The sequence below is a fragment of the Barbatula barbatula genome (genome assembly GCF_947034865.1).
Source record: "Barbatula barbatula genome assembly, chromosome: 7".
In the NCBI taxonomy this organism is placed as follows: Eukaryota; Metazoa; Chordata; class Actinopteri; order Cypriniformes; family Nemacheilidae; genus Barbatula; species Barbatula barbatula.
The window spans coordinates 19,147,999-19,165,102 of NC_136770.1; the positions used below are offsets into that span (position 1 = coordinate 19,147,999).

At 37.7% G+C, this 17,104-nt stretch overlaps 3 protein-coding genes across 3 annotated transcripts; 1 reads left to right on the plus strand and 2 right to left on the minus strand.

The window, feature by feature from the left end:
* Positions 1–1,419: 1,419 nt before the first annotated feature.
* arpc4 (actin related protein 2/3 complex, subunit 4) lies at positions 1,420–7,272 on the minus strand. Its single transcript, XM_079459781.1, has 6 exons — positions 6,975–7,272; positions 5,957–6,075; positions 5,483–5,594; positions 5,161–5,256; positions 4,506–4,676; positions 1,420–4,410 (listed from the first exon to the last, which is right to left on the minus strand). The coding sequence occupies exons 1-6, from the start codon at positions 6,975–6,977 to the stop codon at positions 4,405–4,407; spliced, it is 507 nt and encodes a 168-aa protein (XP_079315907.1). The 5' UTR covers positions 6,978–7,272; the 3' UTR covers positions 1,420–4,404.
* A 680-nt stretch (positions 7,273–7,952) lies between these two features.
* h1-10 (H1.10 linker histone) lies at positions 7,953–9,157 on the minus strand. Its single transcript, XM_079460193.1, has one exon. The coding sequence runs from the start codon at positions 9,147–9,149 to the stop codon at positions 8,469–8,471; it is 681 nt and encodes a 226-aa protein (XP_079316319.1). The 5' UTR covers positions 9,150–9,157; the 3' UTR covers positions 7,953–8,468.
* A 2,993-nt stretch (positions 9,158–12,150) lies between these two features.
* LOC306896841 (fibroleukin) lies at positions 12,151–15,701 on the plus strand. The gene is made up of 6 exons (XM_079461147.1): positions 12,151–12,697; positions 12,968–13,154; positions 13,805–13,903; positions 14,026–14,138; positions 14,509–14,771; positions 14,861–15,701. The coding sequence occupies exons 1-6, from the start codon at positions 12,485–12,487 to the stop codon at positions 15,189–15,191; spliced, it is 1,206 nt and encodes a 401-aa protein (XP_079317273.1). The 5' UTR covers positions 12,151–12,484; the 3' UTR covers positions 15,192–15,701.
* Positions 15,702–17,104: the final 1,403 nt, after the last annotated feature.

A 17,104-nucleotide genomic window follows, 5' to 3' on the forward strand; every position in this document is an offset into this window, starting at 1 on the left:
GTTTACTCGGCAGCCTCTTTTGCCTATATGGAAAAAAATAATTCAGGATTTTTTTTGAATAAACGATAAGTGTGGTCTTGAAAAAAAAAACTGAGAAATACCTTTACAGCATCATGGCTCCTTGCCCTGACTTGGCAGCTCATGATGTACCTTGAGTGCTGGCCTGTTTCTCCTGGATTTACAGGGTAATCAGTGGTTAATTAAATCATCAAATACAATTGGACGAGAATCACTGCTACGTTCTTGTGTTAAATTATTTTAATATGACCATAAGACTTACAGCTTCTTCAGATTCTCCAGAAATGAAAGTCCAGCACTCCAATGAAGAAATGGCTGGGCTGTTTGGTGTCCAACATATCATTGATTCGGACAACCATCCACAAGAACATTTTCTCATTCACAGTCTTGCACAGAGCCATGGCTGCATTGTGCACCTGATTCATAAAAATATATACTTCATCAGCGAGTGATACAATTACTGAACAAAATACAAAACAAAATGATTTATGCTTTTACTTGAGGAACAGTTTGACCCTTGGTCACAAACTCACTCCAACCTTCACTCTGGGGTTACACAAAGCTTTAAGCTGAGTTAAGTCCAATTTGGTAAGCGATTTTATCTGGAAAAGAAATAACATTTAAAATAATGCACTTTCATGTAACCAACTGCAACCATATGTGAACTGAAGTCCCACCCTCAGTTCCATCACGCTCGGCCTGCTCCTCTCTCTGCTTCTGCTTGAACTTCATGTTGCCATGATGCATCACAGCTATATTATTTCCTGGCAGTTCCTGGCACTGTTTGGGATGTGCCTGTTCAATGAGAGCTTTTAAATGTCACTTGTATAGCGTTCCAAATGTATTGCAGGCTTACATATGATTAAAGGCATGAAATTATTGAATTTAAAAGGAGGGCTTGTTTCATGTGCGTCGCTATTATTTTAGAAGCAAGAGGGCAGAAATGTCAGGTGAACACATTCGCCCATTAAAGTGCAGGGGACACATTTGTTTTTAATAAAAGGTACAATCCCCAGATTATGTACGCAGAGAACATGAACTGTGTAGGTGACCATTAGCAGGGACTTCAAATATGCTGAAGGTTTGCCACATTTGTGGGTTTAATTAATTTTTCCCTTTGTTTAACTTTTTATTATGTCATGTTTATATATATATGTGTGTGTGTGTGAAGAGTTGGGTTCCAAAATTAGATATTTTAAAAACGGAGTCATCTCATTTTTTAACCAAATTCTTCATATATACAGTCCCTGACAAAAGTCTTGTTACTTATCTATTTTGTAGAAACACCTGCTAGTAACCTGACTTTTAATTAATCAATTGGTGTTAGAAATAGCTCATATGAAAAGCTAAATCCCTCCCAAATGAAGTTTAATGCACTGAAATAAATTAGTTACACTGAAAAATTATTTATCATTTAATCCAGACAGAAAGTTCCAATTTTGGCAAGATAAAAGTTGTCGCATATACAGAAAATTAACAAATTTACTACAAATACAAAAATATGTCAGCAAATTAAGTAGTGGTGCTGTGAGATCCAAATGTAATATTGTATGACTTCCATGAGATTGAAGGACTTCATCCATGTGGTTTGGCAAGGATGCATACAATTTATTGATCAAGGTATCAGGAATAGCAAAGAAAGCAGTCTTGCATGCCTCCCAGAGTTCATCAATATTCTTTGGTTTCATCTTCCATAATTCCTCTTTCATCCCACCCCACATATGCTCAATGATGTTCATGTCTGGTGACTGGGCTGGCCAATCCTAGAGCATCTTGATCTTCGCCTTGAGGAATTTTGATGTGGAGATGTTAGTATGCGATGGAGCACCATCCTGCTGCAGAATTTGGCCTCTTTTATGGTTGGGAACATAAGAGATAGCTAAGAGTTCTTGGTATTTTAGACTATTGATGTTGCCTTCCACCCTGCAAATGCCACACAGTTTTTCAATTGTCTTTTGTTTAGTGCTGGCTTCCGGGCTCTGATTCGACCATGGAGGCCATTTCAAGAGAGAATCCGACAAACTGTTCTGGTTGACACAGGGTCTTCAGGTGACCAGGTCTCGTGGAGCTCTGCTGCAACGGAAAATGAGCTGGCCTTGGATTTTCGAGCCAACAAACGGTCCTCTCGAGCAGTTGTCTTGCGGGGTCTGCCTGGCCTGGACTTGTCAAAAACGTCTCCAGTCTCTTCAAATCTTTTTCTTATCCTCTGTAGTTGATGCTGAAACACATTGAAGGTGTCTGCCACATCAACAGTGGCTCTGGTCTTCAGCCTCTTGATAATCAAACTTTAGTCTCAGGGTGCATAGGCATGTTTGCAGAGGTCTAGTGGGGTTCTTTTTATACACACCTGAGACCTAATTGATCCATTATTAGTCACAGGTGAAGCTCATATGACAAGGCAACAACATTATGTCTTTGCAAAAATTGACTCAATGGCCTTTACCAAGCTGTGAATATTACAATACTTTATGACAGTTTTGTTTTGCACTGAAACATTATTACAAAAGCTGTTGGGATTAAAATGAGCCATTTCTTGTAAAAAAATCTTGATTAGAAATATATTTCAGTGGCACTTCAGGTCAATTTGTACACAAGCGACAAGACTTTTGTCAGGGACTGTACTTTCATTTTTTATTATTTGTTCAGCAAATATTTTCTATGAGGATGAGGTAAACTCCTTAATAAAAAGGGATATACTGTATGATCTTGTTTATTTCATATTATGTACTTGTAGGGATTAACTAAAAATATAGACACGTTTAACCAGCTGTCCAGTGAAGACAAGTGGCAAGTACTTGTTATTGGTTCCTGTTTTTATTATATCGGGTAGAACTGTTGAGTGAAAATGAAATTGAGGGGCTGAGGGATTGGCCCATGTACCATAAAATATTGGGCAAGAACCTCCTCCCCTTAACTAGATCACTGAAGATGGGTCGTGGATGTAGCTTTAACATGACACAGACCCAAATAAAGTACAAAGTTATGTTTTACTCGGGGATCAAATACTTATTTCACTGAATGAACTGCAAATCAATTTATAACCTTTAAATTACATTTTTCTCTCTCTATTAGTTAATATAAACCTACCATAAAAATGATAGACCCTATTTTTATTTGTAAGCAGGCAAATTTACAAAATCAGTAGGGGATCAAATAATTATTTCCCTCACTGTATATGTGTAAGAGAAGAAATATGTCATCTGTAGACCTCATCTGTAGGTAATTTAACACCTAATCCCTTCTTGCATTTCCCTTCTAAATCAAGACTGGAGAGAAATATTTCCCTTGTGCCAGATAATTTTAAAGTTTGCTCTCGAATTACACTGCATTTTAATCTTCTAAATCTTTTTATCCTGAACACCAAAGAAGATAAATTACTGAATACAAGTATGACCCAATTTAATGCTTAAAAAGTCACCCAAGTGTGAGAGCAAGAAAGTATGTGAAAGTATCACCCTAACCAATTATGATACTTAACCGACCATTCTTCAAATATGGGTCGTCATTGTACAACATCACACTTACAATTTAAACATGTGATATTGACTGCATTTAACACGATTTGTGTTTGAACAAAGGTTTTCTTCTCCACAGTGCGCACACACACAACATAGAAGCAATAAATTGATTTATTTTAGCATTATTGTCATTTTGCCATCACTGATATGTGCACCAGTGTGTGGGTCTATTTATATCATAACAACATGAAAATGGTCATTTGGACAGTCTTCATATTTATAAAAAACACGGACAAAACAGAGCGTTTAAATTATTGGAACATTTTTTCCTCTGTGCTCATGAGCATTAATTAGATTTTATCAATATAGACCCGCCCTGATTTTAAAGTTTGTTAGAAACACAGAGGTGAAAGGAGTCACCTTTGTATATGTAAGATGTACATATTTATGTGCACAAGGGAAAGCTGAGGCATATCCAGAATATTGCAACGTTGTGAGCACTTACCTACCACTAAATAAAAATGAAGGGGTCTCAGATAAGCTATCAAGCAGGAAACAAAAATATAAATTTCAGAAGAACAGAATACTTTTAACAAATGAGGTCATTGGTTAAAGGGCATTGACAAATATTAACATAAAAGGCAGGGGAAGCTGGGATGACAAATCAAATACAAAATAAAACCGTTTGAAACAGCAAAAGGAGTACCACGTCTATCTTTGAAATCCATCAGTTTGCTCTTTAATACTGCAATACTCTGAATTCAATACTCTGACAGAGGCCACACCCTTTACTCTTTCCCATTTGGTGATATTCCAGGTTGGTCGTCAATCACACATTAACTCCTCCCTCACTGGCACAAAAACCCTTCATCCACTATTCTGAGGTGACACAGGTACTGTAGCCAGCAGAGAGGGCGCTGATAATCTCCTAAAACTGAACCAAAGGAATACAGAACAGGTTGGTGTGACAAAACCTTAAATCTCCTTTTGTATTAAATCAATAAGGTGACATATTACAGAGAGACTCACATTTTTGAGGAACTCCTCTGCAACTATGCGAGCCCTGGCATTGACTGACAGCTTCATCTCGCTGACTTCTTTATCAATCTCCTCCATAAAGTGAATGACAAAGTCCACTAACTTATGCTTGTACATCTGTTCTGTGTGGAAGTTAGTAATGAGGAAACTGATGTCATATCCCTGAGGAGAGAAAAGGAGAACATTTACTGGTAAAATTCAGCATTACATCGGGGCATTTCATGGAGGCCTGCTTTTGCTGGGTGATGGAGCTAAAATGATCTCTGAATATATTTCAGCTCTTTGACAAAGGTTTATATTTCATTAGTCAAGGCATGTGAAAAAATGTAATGCAAACAAATCATTAAATGAACGTGATGAAACAATTTACTCAAACATACAGTTTGAACTGATCACAGAAATACTTGAACAACCTAAATGTCTAAAATGTTACATGTTAAAATCAGAGATGCTTCTCAAATGTCTCTGTCTAAATGACTGGCAAGTTTTGAGACTAATCTAATAGCGCATTCTTTTAAAAAATGGTGTAAAAAATGTATACATTTTAAAAATTGGGTTATCAACAAAAGCACAGCAATATAAAAGTCAATCAAAACAAGAATAACAAGTAAATTTGCACTGTAAACAAGCAAGTGAAAATTCTCACCTCAACAGGTTTTCTCCGCAGAATGAAGAAGTTCTCGGCTCTCATCATCATAAAGCGCATGAACTTGTGGCACAGAATCTTTTCAATCTCATCAGCCTTCAAGGGACCAATTGATGTGCATCACCGGATCATAAACAATTTACAAGAGAAACAATTCTCAGCTTTGTTCTAGTTGCTAGCATTTTACTGGACCGCACTCGCAAATACATGCATTACCATTGCAATACTTCCACTTTTGTATTACCAGTAGCATGTTCAATATTTTTGGATCCAAAAGATCTCAGAAAAGTTGGAACACAATTGCACGTTCAGATGCATTTACCTGTTTCACAGCAATGCTGACTCTTACAGAGTTGATGGATCCTTCTACTAGAACCTTCTCTTTATCATTCCTACTGATCACAACAGGCTGAAGCAACAGCTCTTTACTGCTCCTGTTGACATACAGACATAAAGGAACTTGAGAAAGACATAGAACATGGTGTGAAAACGCAATTTAAACTGGTATGCTGAATCTCTGGTACATGAAGTCCAACAAGAAGTTTAACAAAAGGAACAGACACCATCACATAATATGAGGTTCTTATGATAAATGAAAAGCGATGAAACTTAATCTAAAAATTAAAGCATGAATTAAATGTAAAATGTGTTGTATGATAGCATTTATATAACTGTGTGGCTATATTGCAAACATGCGTCACAACAGAGCGAAGCGAGAGACAAGATGCTAACTTTAAACCATGTGGGTGACTTAAAAACACATGCACATATGCAATCAATAGTCGCACACACTTACCTCACTTCAACCTCGGGTTTGTTGTGTCGTTCGACCACCTGTGAGGAAAAGTTCTCCAGACAGAGAGCTGCTTGCAGTGTAGCACGCACTGCATTCAGGTACGGACGCAGAGTTGCCGTCTGCCAAAATAAATAAATGAACTAAATCCGTATGTGGCAAACTTCACAGGCTGCATACAGATAGCACACTGTTCAGAACTCCGATATTGTGGGTTTTAAATGCATGTCTGAACCTGCAGGGGAATTCTTGTGATACTGTGCTCCAAAAAAGGCATGCACTACAAACCATGAAATGGCTTTGTCATGGTGCAATTTAACATACATGTTATTTTATAATGGACTGTCTAAGAAAGAGGACTGTCTAAATCTAGTCACTTCCTGAATTTAAATACAAACCATGGAGGAAGTGCAAATATCTGCATGAAAGACAGACCTAACTGACCTTTTTTAGAATTACAATAAAGAAGTTAACAATAAATAAATAACAGCAAGATGTGTGGGAACATTAGACTTCGAAGGCGAATATGTGTTATATCTCAGATGTTGCAATATTATTTTTTTAGATTTATTAATTAAATAAATAAAACAGGTTAATACTTAATAAAGGATCATTTTTATCAACAGGTAAAAAAAGCGATACTTTACTACGGGATAAAAAACATATCAGTATAATCAATGCACAGTGTCAATAAAGGACCATCAAATCATGGCTCGCTATCGGTGCATATGAAGGGAGGTCATTTTGAAATGGTTTTCCCCGTTACACTTATCCAACAACAAAAAAGCAAGCAATTTTACTACAGACACCAAATGCACAATGTCAAATGAATTCTTATACTACCCCGGTAGGAGAATATGGGTGTGGGTGTTAGCTAGTGATTTAGCAGCATACGCAAATTGAGCAACTTCACGTCAGGCAGAAAAAAACCAGAAATATAACAATAAGGTATTTCACGTTATTCAAACAATTGCAGCTACTTTAATATATTTTTTTCTGAAGTGTTCAAAGATAATCCTACCATTTCTGTGTACCAGTTGGAGCAGAAGACGGAAGTGCTACAAATACCGGGCGACTTCCGCGAGTAAAAAAGCCACACGTTGGGACATGCCACTTTTTCACTAAATAGGGGGCACCTATTTTCTCCTGCTTAGGTTGCTGTTAATAAAAGATTAAATATATTCAAATGCTAATGATAATTCTACGATTACGTTTTTATAAATGAACTAAAACGACTGTTTTTTTTAACTGAAAAGATATATGTGAGATATTACATCTGATTAGATCTGTAGACTACGATTATTACACGAGGATTGCTTGATTCTGATTGGCCAGTCGCGACAATTTCAGGTTCGTTTTTCCCGATAACAACCGCTCGAAACTAAAAACACACGGTAACCCGGATGCTGCAAGTCATTTTGACAGGTACAGTTTAATATTACACAAATAAATTAACATAAATATGTATTTTAATAACAGATATGACATTATAATGATTGATCAAATGCATGTTCGTGACATTTGAACGTCGTTTCTTACCGAAAGTAAACGGTTTCCTGGAAGGTCTGCATTCAGTAAATTTTGCTAATAAAATGTTTCAAATTCACATTTCATGTGGAGTTTTTTCTCATGTAGAAAGTTGCCCTGTAATAAGTGCGATAATGTACAAGCAGGCGGCTGGTATCGTGAAATAAACTTGAAATATCGCTTGATCACATTATCGGGTCTTATTTCTGCGATAACAACCGGCTGTCTGTACATTATCTCTTACATAATGCATTCTTGATTATATTTCTGTAATTTTCTCTCTGAATCCACTTTTTTATTTAATTTGTTTTATTTATTGTACTTTTTACATTGTTAATAGAAAAAATACTCATGGCACCATATAGTCTGTACGGAATCATATTTAGTCCTTAAATGTTTTTAAAAAATCGATTTAAATAAATCTTGTACATTTATAGAAAACTCACTGCACGAAACAGAAATCACATATTTGATATGTCAAAAGTTTATTGTCTGAACAAACAAAAGACATCTCTTTTCAACATCGATCAATAAAAGGTTGCAAAGAGCAGTTGTTGCAGTAAATGAAAACAATGTACAAACTTCAATTAACAAAGTGTTTCCATTTTCTTCATCTTACACTTACATTTAGCAGACGCTTTTATCCAAAGCGACTTACAGATGAGACAAAATGTCATAACTCTTGTTTTCTTCTAAACAAAATGTCATAACTCTTGTTTTCTTCTAAACAAAATGTCATAACTCTTGTCAACTAGCGTACTACATCAACCGCATTTCTAAAAAGCATGACGTACTGCAGCGCTGCAACATGAGTGGGTGTGTCTCTATAAACCTATATCCAGGAATTTTACAGCAAACCGAAAACAAAACCAAATTCAACATATGAGTTTTAAGTATAAACTCCCTAAAATAAAATTAAAAATGGACAAATTGTTCCCCTTACATCGCTCAATTCTCATATTTACATAAACGATTCCGCTATTTCAGTCTATTTTGACTTCTTTGCCTTGGTTGCTTTCTTCGCCGCGACTTTGGTTTTTTTGGCAGCTGCTTTCTTCGGTTTGGTGGACGTCTTCTTCACACTCGCCTTCCCGGTGGCAGCGGGGGTCGTTTTCTTTTCACTACCAGAGCTCTTTTTCGTGCTCTTGTTTGCACTCCCTTTCTTTGCCTTGGCTTTTTTGGGCGCGGGTTGGACAGAATTCTCTGTTTTGGCGGCGCTTGTCTTTGTTTTTTTCTCAAATTTCTTCTTATTGAGCTTGAAAGAGCCGTTAGCTCCCAGTCCTTTCACCTGCACGAGCGTGTCGTTGAGCAGGAGAGCGCGGATGGAGTAGCGCAGATACGTGCGACCGTTCTGCTGATCAAACCAGCTCTCTTTCTTCGCTTCATTGTAGATCTTGAAAAGAGACGAGCCGTTTTTCTCGCCCAGGGTTTGGATCGCAGTAATGACGAGCTGGCTGTACTTGCCAGGCGTCTTGCTCTTGTTTTTCTTCTTTTTGGCCGGTGAGCCAGTTACTGCAGGTTTTGCCTTTTTCGTCGGTGTCTTCTTCGTTTTGGTTATTGTTGGAGCGGAGGCTTGGGCTGGCGCGGACTCTTCCATATTAGCAGACATGATATGCGAAATATGTTTTTGAGACCGTGAGAATATCTGCTCTGATATGTGCGTGAGCATTACCACTGAGTTTCATGATTGAGATTTAACGGCGATACGCGGACGTGGTTGAGAACAACAACACAGTCGACAGAGGCGCTGGTGGAGTTGTGCTTTCTTCCACGACTTTGGTCCCTTTTTTCTTGTTACTTAAACCTATTTTACAAACGTGGATCATTTACACAGGGAGTGCAGACGATGCTCTTTCGAGCACTATGTGAAAGACGTAACATAAACGCAAAACGATGTCGAGAGAAGGCAAAGAAAAGTTTGCACCCACAGAATACTTTGCGATTGCGGGTGGGGGCATCAACTTTGCGAATATAAATCTCTTTTTGGATATAAAGTCAGTCAATGTATTGAATGGGCGATAGAAATAAAGATGCAGTAAAAGCTATAACTGTATCGCTTGTTCCGCATTTATGACACGCTTTCGATATATAAAAGTTTAATTTCACATAACTAGCACATTAAACGCCCTCGCGTGGCTTTGGTGTGTATTGAAAAACCACTTTCTTCTGCATTTCTCTCGTCTTCCTGTTAGATTGAACCTGTTATAGCTGCCTATTTAGAATGAAGTCTCTCTGGGAAAATAAACACATGCGAGATCGACATGTTTTATGAAATACATAAATAACGTTACATTTCGAGATTAAATTAGTTTATTATATCAAAGAGGTTGTAATACCTGAATGTAAGTGCCTGTTTGATGTCTCTGTCAACCGTTAAATTTATGTTTAAACGTTAATGTCCCTCAAATATTTTCGAGTTGCTGTTAACATCTATTAGACGGCGAGCAGCTGTCCATACAATTTGGATGTACATATTTTATATTATATTTTGAATAACAGCGGCACCCCTTAGTTCGGGGCATTTTTCAAAAACTTGAGAACCCCACCCTCTAGTGTGGCATTAAGTACTTACTTCAGGGGTCGCCAAAGAGTAGAATAGTTAATTAAAAACCTGGCCATGCAGTTTTGTTAAGTATAAAGTCATTTACCTCTCTGAACCTCAAAATACCTTTGCATGGGAGATTATGTTAAATGTCAAGTCAGCTTTATTTATATAGCGCTTTTTACAATGTTCATCGTTACAAAGCAGCTGTACAAGAAAACATTGACTATAAGTAAAATATAAAAGGTTATGGAAGTCAAAACACAGGTCAAATATCAGACACACAATAAATTCCTATATGCAGTGTTAATTAAATAAGACTATAAAATTATATTCTAGCAGCCCATCCGGCCAGGCAAACAGTGCAAAATCATATGCAAACGGTGGCGAGGAACCCAAAACTCCATTGGAGGAGAAAAGAAACCTCAGAGGGAAACCAGGCCTAACCAGGGGATTCCAGTTCCCCTCTGGCAAAAACTGCAGCCTCTGCACAAGCTCGACAGTGCTTGCACAACAAGGCAAAACAAAAAAAGTTAGATTTAAAATTATCATTAATAATCTAATAGCGTCTGAAGTTTTGTAGAGTCACCACGTACTTCGTCCAGCTCTATCATCACAGCATTTGTCAGGTCTGGGTATGGATTGCGCCCTGCCCGCTCCGGTATGTTATAATGTGAAGATGTTATAAAATGCTACCACAGGCAAAGTAAGGGATATTGTGTTTTGTTACGAGGTGTATATAATGAGAAAATGAATACTCTCATATACAAAATTTCCAGATGGCCACTTCATAATCGACCCCTCTGTTCCAGATATTTTGAGAGAAAATGTTCAAGACTTTTGACTTTTCTCTCAACATGCTTACCTCAAACTCACTATATGCTTACTTTTATTGTGTAACTGTTATAAAAGAGAGAATTCAATAAAGTGAAGTTCAAGGTCTGAAAAGTTTATTTTGTTTTTCAAACAATTGACAGCGACGGGGACGGATGACGTCATTGCACATGTTCAACGCTAGATGGCAGCTCAAGCATATCTATTGGTTATGATTATGCTCGTGGATGATTTTTTTTACAAATAAATAATCAATGGCTGGGCGGCACATAATGTATAATAACAGACATAATAACAATATTATAATCACAAAAAATCTCAAATTGATCTTGTTGACTTAAGTGTGTGATTTCAATCATCGTTCTATCCCAAATGAGTTGAACAGGTTGTCACACATTTACTGCAATATGGACGTTAACACATTTAAAGTTGTATTTATAGTCGTTCTTACCATTTCCTGTAACATGCACACAGAGAGCAAACATCCCTCAATAAAACAGGTCTAGCACCTTCCTTCTGGAGACAGTGAAAGGTTAGGGGTCAAAGTGTAGCGTGGGTCAACCTATTCAGGAGTTTTTCCCTGCTCTGCCTATGTGTGTATATGAATTAGCGTGTGTGTCTGTCTGTCTTTTAATAAGACTGTTAAAAGAGGAATGCCTCACGTTTTTACAACCCTTAACAAACTTGGTAAACTTTTCACACATTTAAACACATATGCTGAAGAGTTAAAACCTGATCAACAAAGACCTTATTTAACTTTGCATTTTATGTGAAATATATAAGCATGTTATTTATTTATAGATTCTAGTGTAATTTAAGTACTGTTATTAAGAGGAATGCTTCAAGTTTTTACAACCCTTAACAAACTTGGTAAACTTTTCACACATTCAAACACATATGCTGAAGAGTTAGAACCTGATCAACAAAGACCTTATTTAACTTTGCATTTTATGTGAAATATATAAGCATATTATTTATTTATTGATTCTAGTGTAATGTGAGTACTGTTAAAGAGGAATGCTTCAAGTTTTTACCACCCTTAACAAACTTGGTAAACTTTTCACACATTCAAAGCTTCACGTATGCTGAAGAGTTAAAGAGTTAAAGCCTGATTAAGAAAGAGGTTATTTTACTGTGAAACATATAACCATATTATTTATTTATAGATTCTAGTGTAATGTAAAGTAATTCAAGATTTTCTGAGGGTAAATTCACTACCATGATCAGTTAGAAAGTGAGTGTGTGTGTCTATTAGGGGGTGGGTGTACCGGTGCATGTCAGACAGCAAAGAGCCACAGTTATCTAGGAATCTGAGCCAAAAGAGCCTCACAAACAAAAAGGAGTGCAGGAGAGGGAGAGGGAGGGATAGACGAGAGAAGATCAAATAAAAGAGAAAAACAGGAGACGAGACGCATAGGAGCACATAGTGAGATTACAATGTGGAGGACTGAGTGAGAAATTGACTAGAGGACACTACACAACTGTGTACAACTTCAGATCTGAGAAGACGGAAAAAATAGAGCAACAAGAGTATGGCAATAGAAAAAATAGGATAGGTAGTAGGGGAGAAACTAGTAAACTAAAGAGAGGAAAATTGAAGGAACAGGTGCATACTGACTCTTTGGAGCATGATGCGTGCATGTGTGTGCATGCTGCCCTTGCTTTTGCTAGGAGCCGACATGATGTGCATGTGCGTGCTGGGACAGAGGGATATCTTGGTGGCCGGACCCCCCAACAGCATATGTGAGGGTAGCTGCAGTGCAACAGCTTCTCCTCCTAAAATGCATCACTCCCAGGACTTACGGCTCAGGAAAATTTCAGAGAATCGCAGAAGCTCACAGGTAAGAATTTATGCATGTAAGCACATATGAGACAACAGATGTGCATGTGTTATGTAGTCTAAATGTCTGAGTATTTTTTTTATAAATGATCAGTACGAACACCTAAACTAATGGTTAAAATTGTTATTACTAAAAACTGCATCATTGCTACTTTTCTCAGTCTTGAAATAGGTGATAACATAAGGGAGATTAGTTTATTAATGCTTTATACCTTATATACCTATTATTTAAGATGCTCTTGCATGTGTTTGTATTTTTGTATTCGCGTAGGTGTCTGATGCATCTGAACGTCTCATCCAGCTCCAGCGGTGTATGCTGCAACACGAATCAGTGGCTGTGAGTCGGACGGACGCGTCTGATTCACTCGTAGCCTTTCTGGCTCTTATGGCTGCAGTGCTGACAGAATGTGACCTCCACTGCCATAGTCAGAGACTCAGGGAGATGTCCACCAGACTCGGTTATTAAAATCCACAACATATGTTATTCTCCCATCCACTTGAACACTCATATATTAAATTGATAGGCTTACAAGCATTATTGTGTGATTTCAGTAAGTTCAATAGAGCAGCTACTTCACCAATTCTCTCAATTAACTTAAGACCAAATTTACAAGGCAAACAAAGGTGTTCTAAGGAATGCCAGACTCGTGGAAGAACTGACCCTCTCATAACCTTTCTTTAACCTTTGTATAACCTTACAACCACCCTTATCACAGAGTAATACTCAACTAGCAAACAATCTAATAAGCAAATATTTTTTTTATGCTGTTCTAATATGTATTGTTTTTTTACTTCTTTATGTCAAATACATTTGTAAGCCTTATCCCTATAAAAGCATAGAAAGTTTAGTTTAGCTTAGCTAGGATTTCAATTAAATTCTGGATTCCTGTAAATTAACTATATTAAATATGTTTTGCCAGTGTTTTGAAGTGTTAGAGGGAGCTGTACCAAAAAATCCTACTTTAAATTACTTTTGATGTCCTGCATGGCCATTTTCTTAATTGTTCATATCAGAATCTGAGAGAAGATTATGAATAGTCATAATATTAAGGAACTATATATGTGTTTGAATCTATAAGGATTGGTTTCCTGATCTCTTCTGTCATAGAAAGTGTGGTGGGCAGAGGTGGAGAGAAAGACTTGCTGCTGTTGTTAAAGGGTATCACACGTTCTACACCTAACAGCCCCAAACCAAGGACACCAACAGGTGAGACACACATTCACATGGACAAACAAATAGAAACACACAGAACAAACACACCCATGCACTTCAGCAGCTCTAGTACATTTACTGCACACGTGTTCACAGATGTTTTGTGTATATGGCAGTTCCTCCCACTGCAGGGCTTTACCCTCAAGATTGTCAAGAGATCTACCAATTAGGAATCAAAGAGAACGGAATTTACACCATACAACCAGATCCAAAGCAGCCAGCGCTAGAGGTACAATAAAGCCAAACACACACTAGTTTATAATTGGTCCGACTCCTACAGTCTCAGAAAAAGGAGAGGGCAGGTTTTGACAGCACAAAAAAAATTCTCTTTTTCCATTTTTGCAATTACTTTTATTTAACTGGTCCTTTGATATTATTGAACATATGTGGTCATTTCCCCCCAAGCTCAGACAGGTGTCATCAGGTGTGTTTGAAGACCTGAAAGTATCCAAATACATTTTGCCCAAACTGTAAATTTACTAAATGTAACTTTCTTAAAAACATTTACATGTTGATGTGTGGCTTACTTGCCCATATACATTTCTGGTAAAACTATAAATGTAACTATAAATGTGCAATAAAAGCCTCTCTCTCTTCAGGCTGTGTGTGACATGACTTCAGCCGGTGGTGGGTGGACAGTGTTCCAACGTCGGTTTGATGGAAAAACTGACTTTAATCGAACATGGCAGGAGTACCGTGATGGATTCGGCTCACCGCAGACAGAGCACTGGTTAGGCAATGCCGTTCTCCATGCCCTAACATCCAGTGGCCATCACATCCTCCGCATCACTCTCCAAGACTGGCACGAACAGAAGCGGCATGCAAACTATAACACCTTTAGAGTCGCAGGAGAAAACCAGAGGTACATGGACTGAGATTCACCTCCTTTAACAATCTTCCATTTAATAATCTACAGTTTTCATTCAGCATATGTTTTACTCTCTCTGTAAGGTTCCGCCTAACTGCTCGAGATTACCACGGGGATGCTGGCAATGCTCTCAGCTATAGCAAACAGTATAATCACGACGGCAGATTTTTCAGTACTTATGATCGGGATTACGACCGCTACGCTGCTGGAAACTGTGCCCGGTACTATGGTGCAGGTTGGTGGTATGACTCCTGTTTGGCAGCTAACCTTAATGGACGCTACTACGACGGGCGTTATAGTGGCATCACAGATGGAATCTACTGGGGCACCTGGTATATCCTGACCGACTATCGCTCAGGAGAAAGATACTCATTCAAAAGTGTCGAAATGAAAACGAGACCAAGAAGGAGCTAGGAAAGACACAAAGAAACAGATGTTTTTTTGACAACATATGATGATGTAATCGTTATGATTTTTACTGTGTGCATTTGCATGCATTCTTTTTTCTTTAAAGGACTTTTAGTTTTACTGTAGCCTGGACAAGACATTTTATTGAATTTAAGAATTTCATTGGTACGATATATGAGAATGTTTATAAACATTTTCTAGGACAATACATTTGAAATGTCACAGTTTTTGGTGTATATCCCCCATTTCAAAAGCATGCATTTATTTCAATTCTATTAAATTTAATTCCTATTTAAAGGTCCAGTGTATGAAATTTAGCGGCATCTAGTGGTGCAACAAATGGCTCACTCCACCCCTTCCTTTTCTAAACACTACGGTGGCTGACACAGAACTAAGATGACGTTTTCGCTTCTTTTCTAAAGGAGATAATGTATTTAACTGCGTGCTCGAAAAGTGGTGTACAATGAATGTTGATAGAAATAGCTCATTCTAAGGTAATAAAAATACATAACGCTTCATTATGTAAGGTCTTTGTACACCTCTGAACACAAGTTATATTGTATTGCATTTCTGTCAATAGATCCTCCAAAAAATGACACAGCACGTTTAACCCTTTCACGCACTGGGGTTGTTATAAATTCATGCATGAAAGGGTTATGTTGCATAAAATGTTTTAATTGGTCGATATACACAAATAAGTGCTAACACTTTTCAACCCTGTCTGGGTGTCTTTTTCAAAAATGAAACTGTACTTTGTAAAGGATGGCACGCATCACATTGAAGAGAGGTCAAAGTTCAGAAGCTTTGCATCACTCACAATTAAATTCCAATCAAAATAATATTCTCAAATCCTGTGCACAAATGATGTTACTACAAGCTGAACCACTTGGTATCAAATGGTCGATCGTGCACATACTCATCCACCTTCTCTGTGCGCTCTCCAGGTGAGCGGCTGCCATACCAAAGCCATCCAGCCAAACATTCAATTGTGCTGACATCTTTCCCACCGACACGTTCAAAGACATAAATCTTTGTTGCATATTTCACTAAAGGGATAAGAGTAAACTGTGGATGCTTTGGGTTTGGAAAAAAAATCAAAAGGTTTGTTGTGAGCCACTGCGGCCTAGTGTTAAAATTTTAGTGTGATGGCATCATAGGTATTTGAAGTGCACACAAACAAACTCGCGGGAATATGACATTAATAAGGTGGGGTTCTGATCTTGAAAGAGTGTGTGAGACAATTGTGAGTCAAATCTGCCTACGTTTAGCTGTATTCACAAAGAGATGCCAGTGTCTATTAATACTCTCTGCCTATGAGTATCAACCAGATATGAAATTTCACATGCACATATTCAAACTCATAGAAACAGAAATACAGAAGTGTATTCCTGTATAAAAATTATTTTTATCGAAATCATGTCTAGCCAGGGTCTATACAGGCAACAAAGTATTTATCCAGCTGTTTGGAAACAATTTCATCTCTTCAAAGGATTTAAGCTTCAAACTGTGGCCATGTTCTAATTTCATGTATGTGTTTTTATCTTAAATATCTATTTTATTAAAGAATTAATTCTCATTTTATGTTATAAATATAAAAGTTTACCCATAAACACAAACAAGCTCATGCACATGGACAGGCCTTCTCCTCTCCTCTCTTCTCCTCAATCAACATCACAAGGGTGAAGCAGAGATCAGCTCGCCTGTTACCACAGTATCCTGGCTGAGAGCCTGGGTGGTGTGATAAAGAGATAAAAGGAGTGATGAAGAGAGAGATAGAGAGAGAGGGAGAGGGGAAACTGGCAGTCTGCAGGCGCCCAGTCCGGAAACCCAAAGCGGGCAACAGTTACCCAGCACATCCCCTTAAAGCTGAAAACACTTATGCACACATACACTTACTCTCTTACCACACGTAACATGCA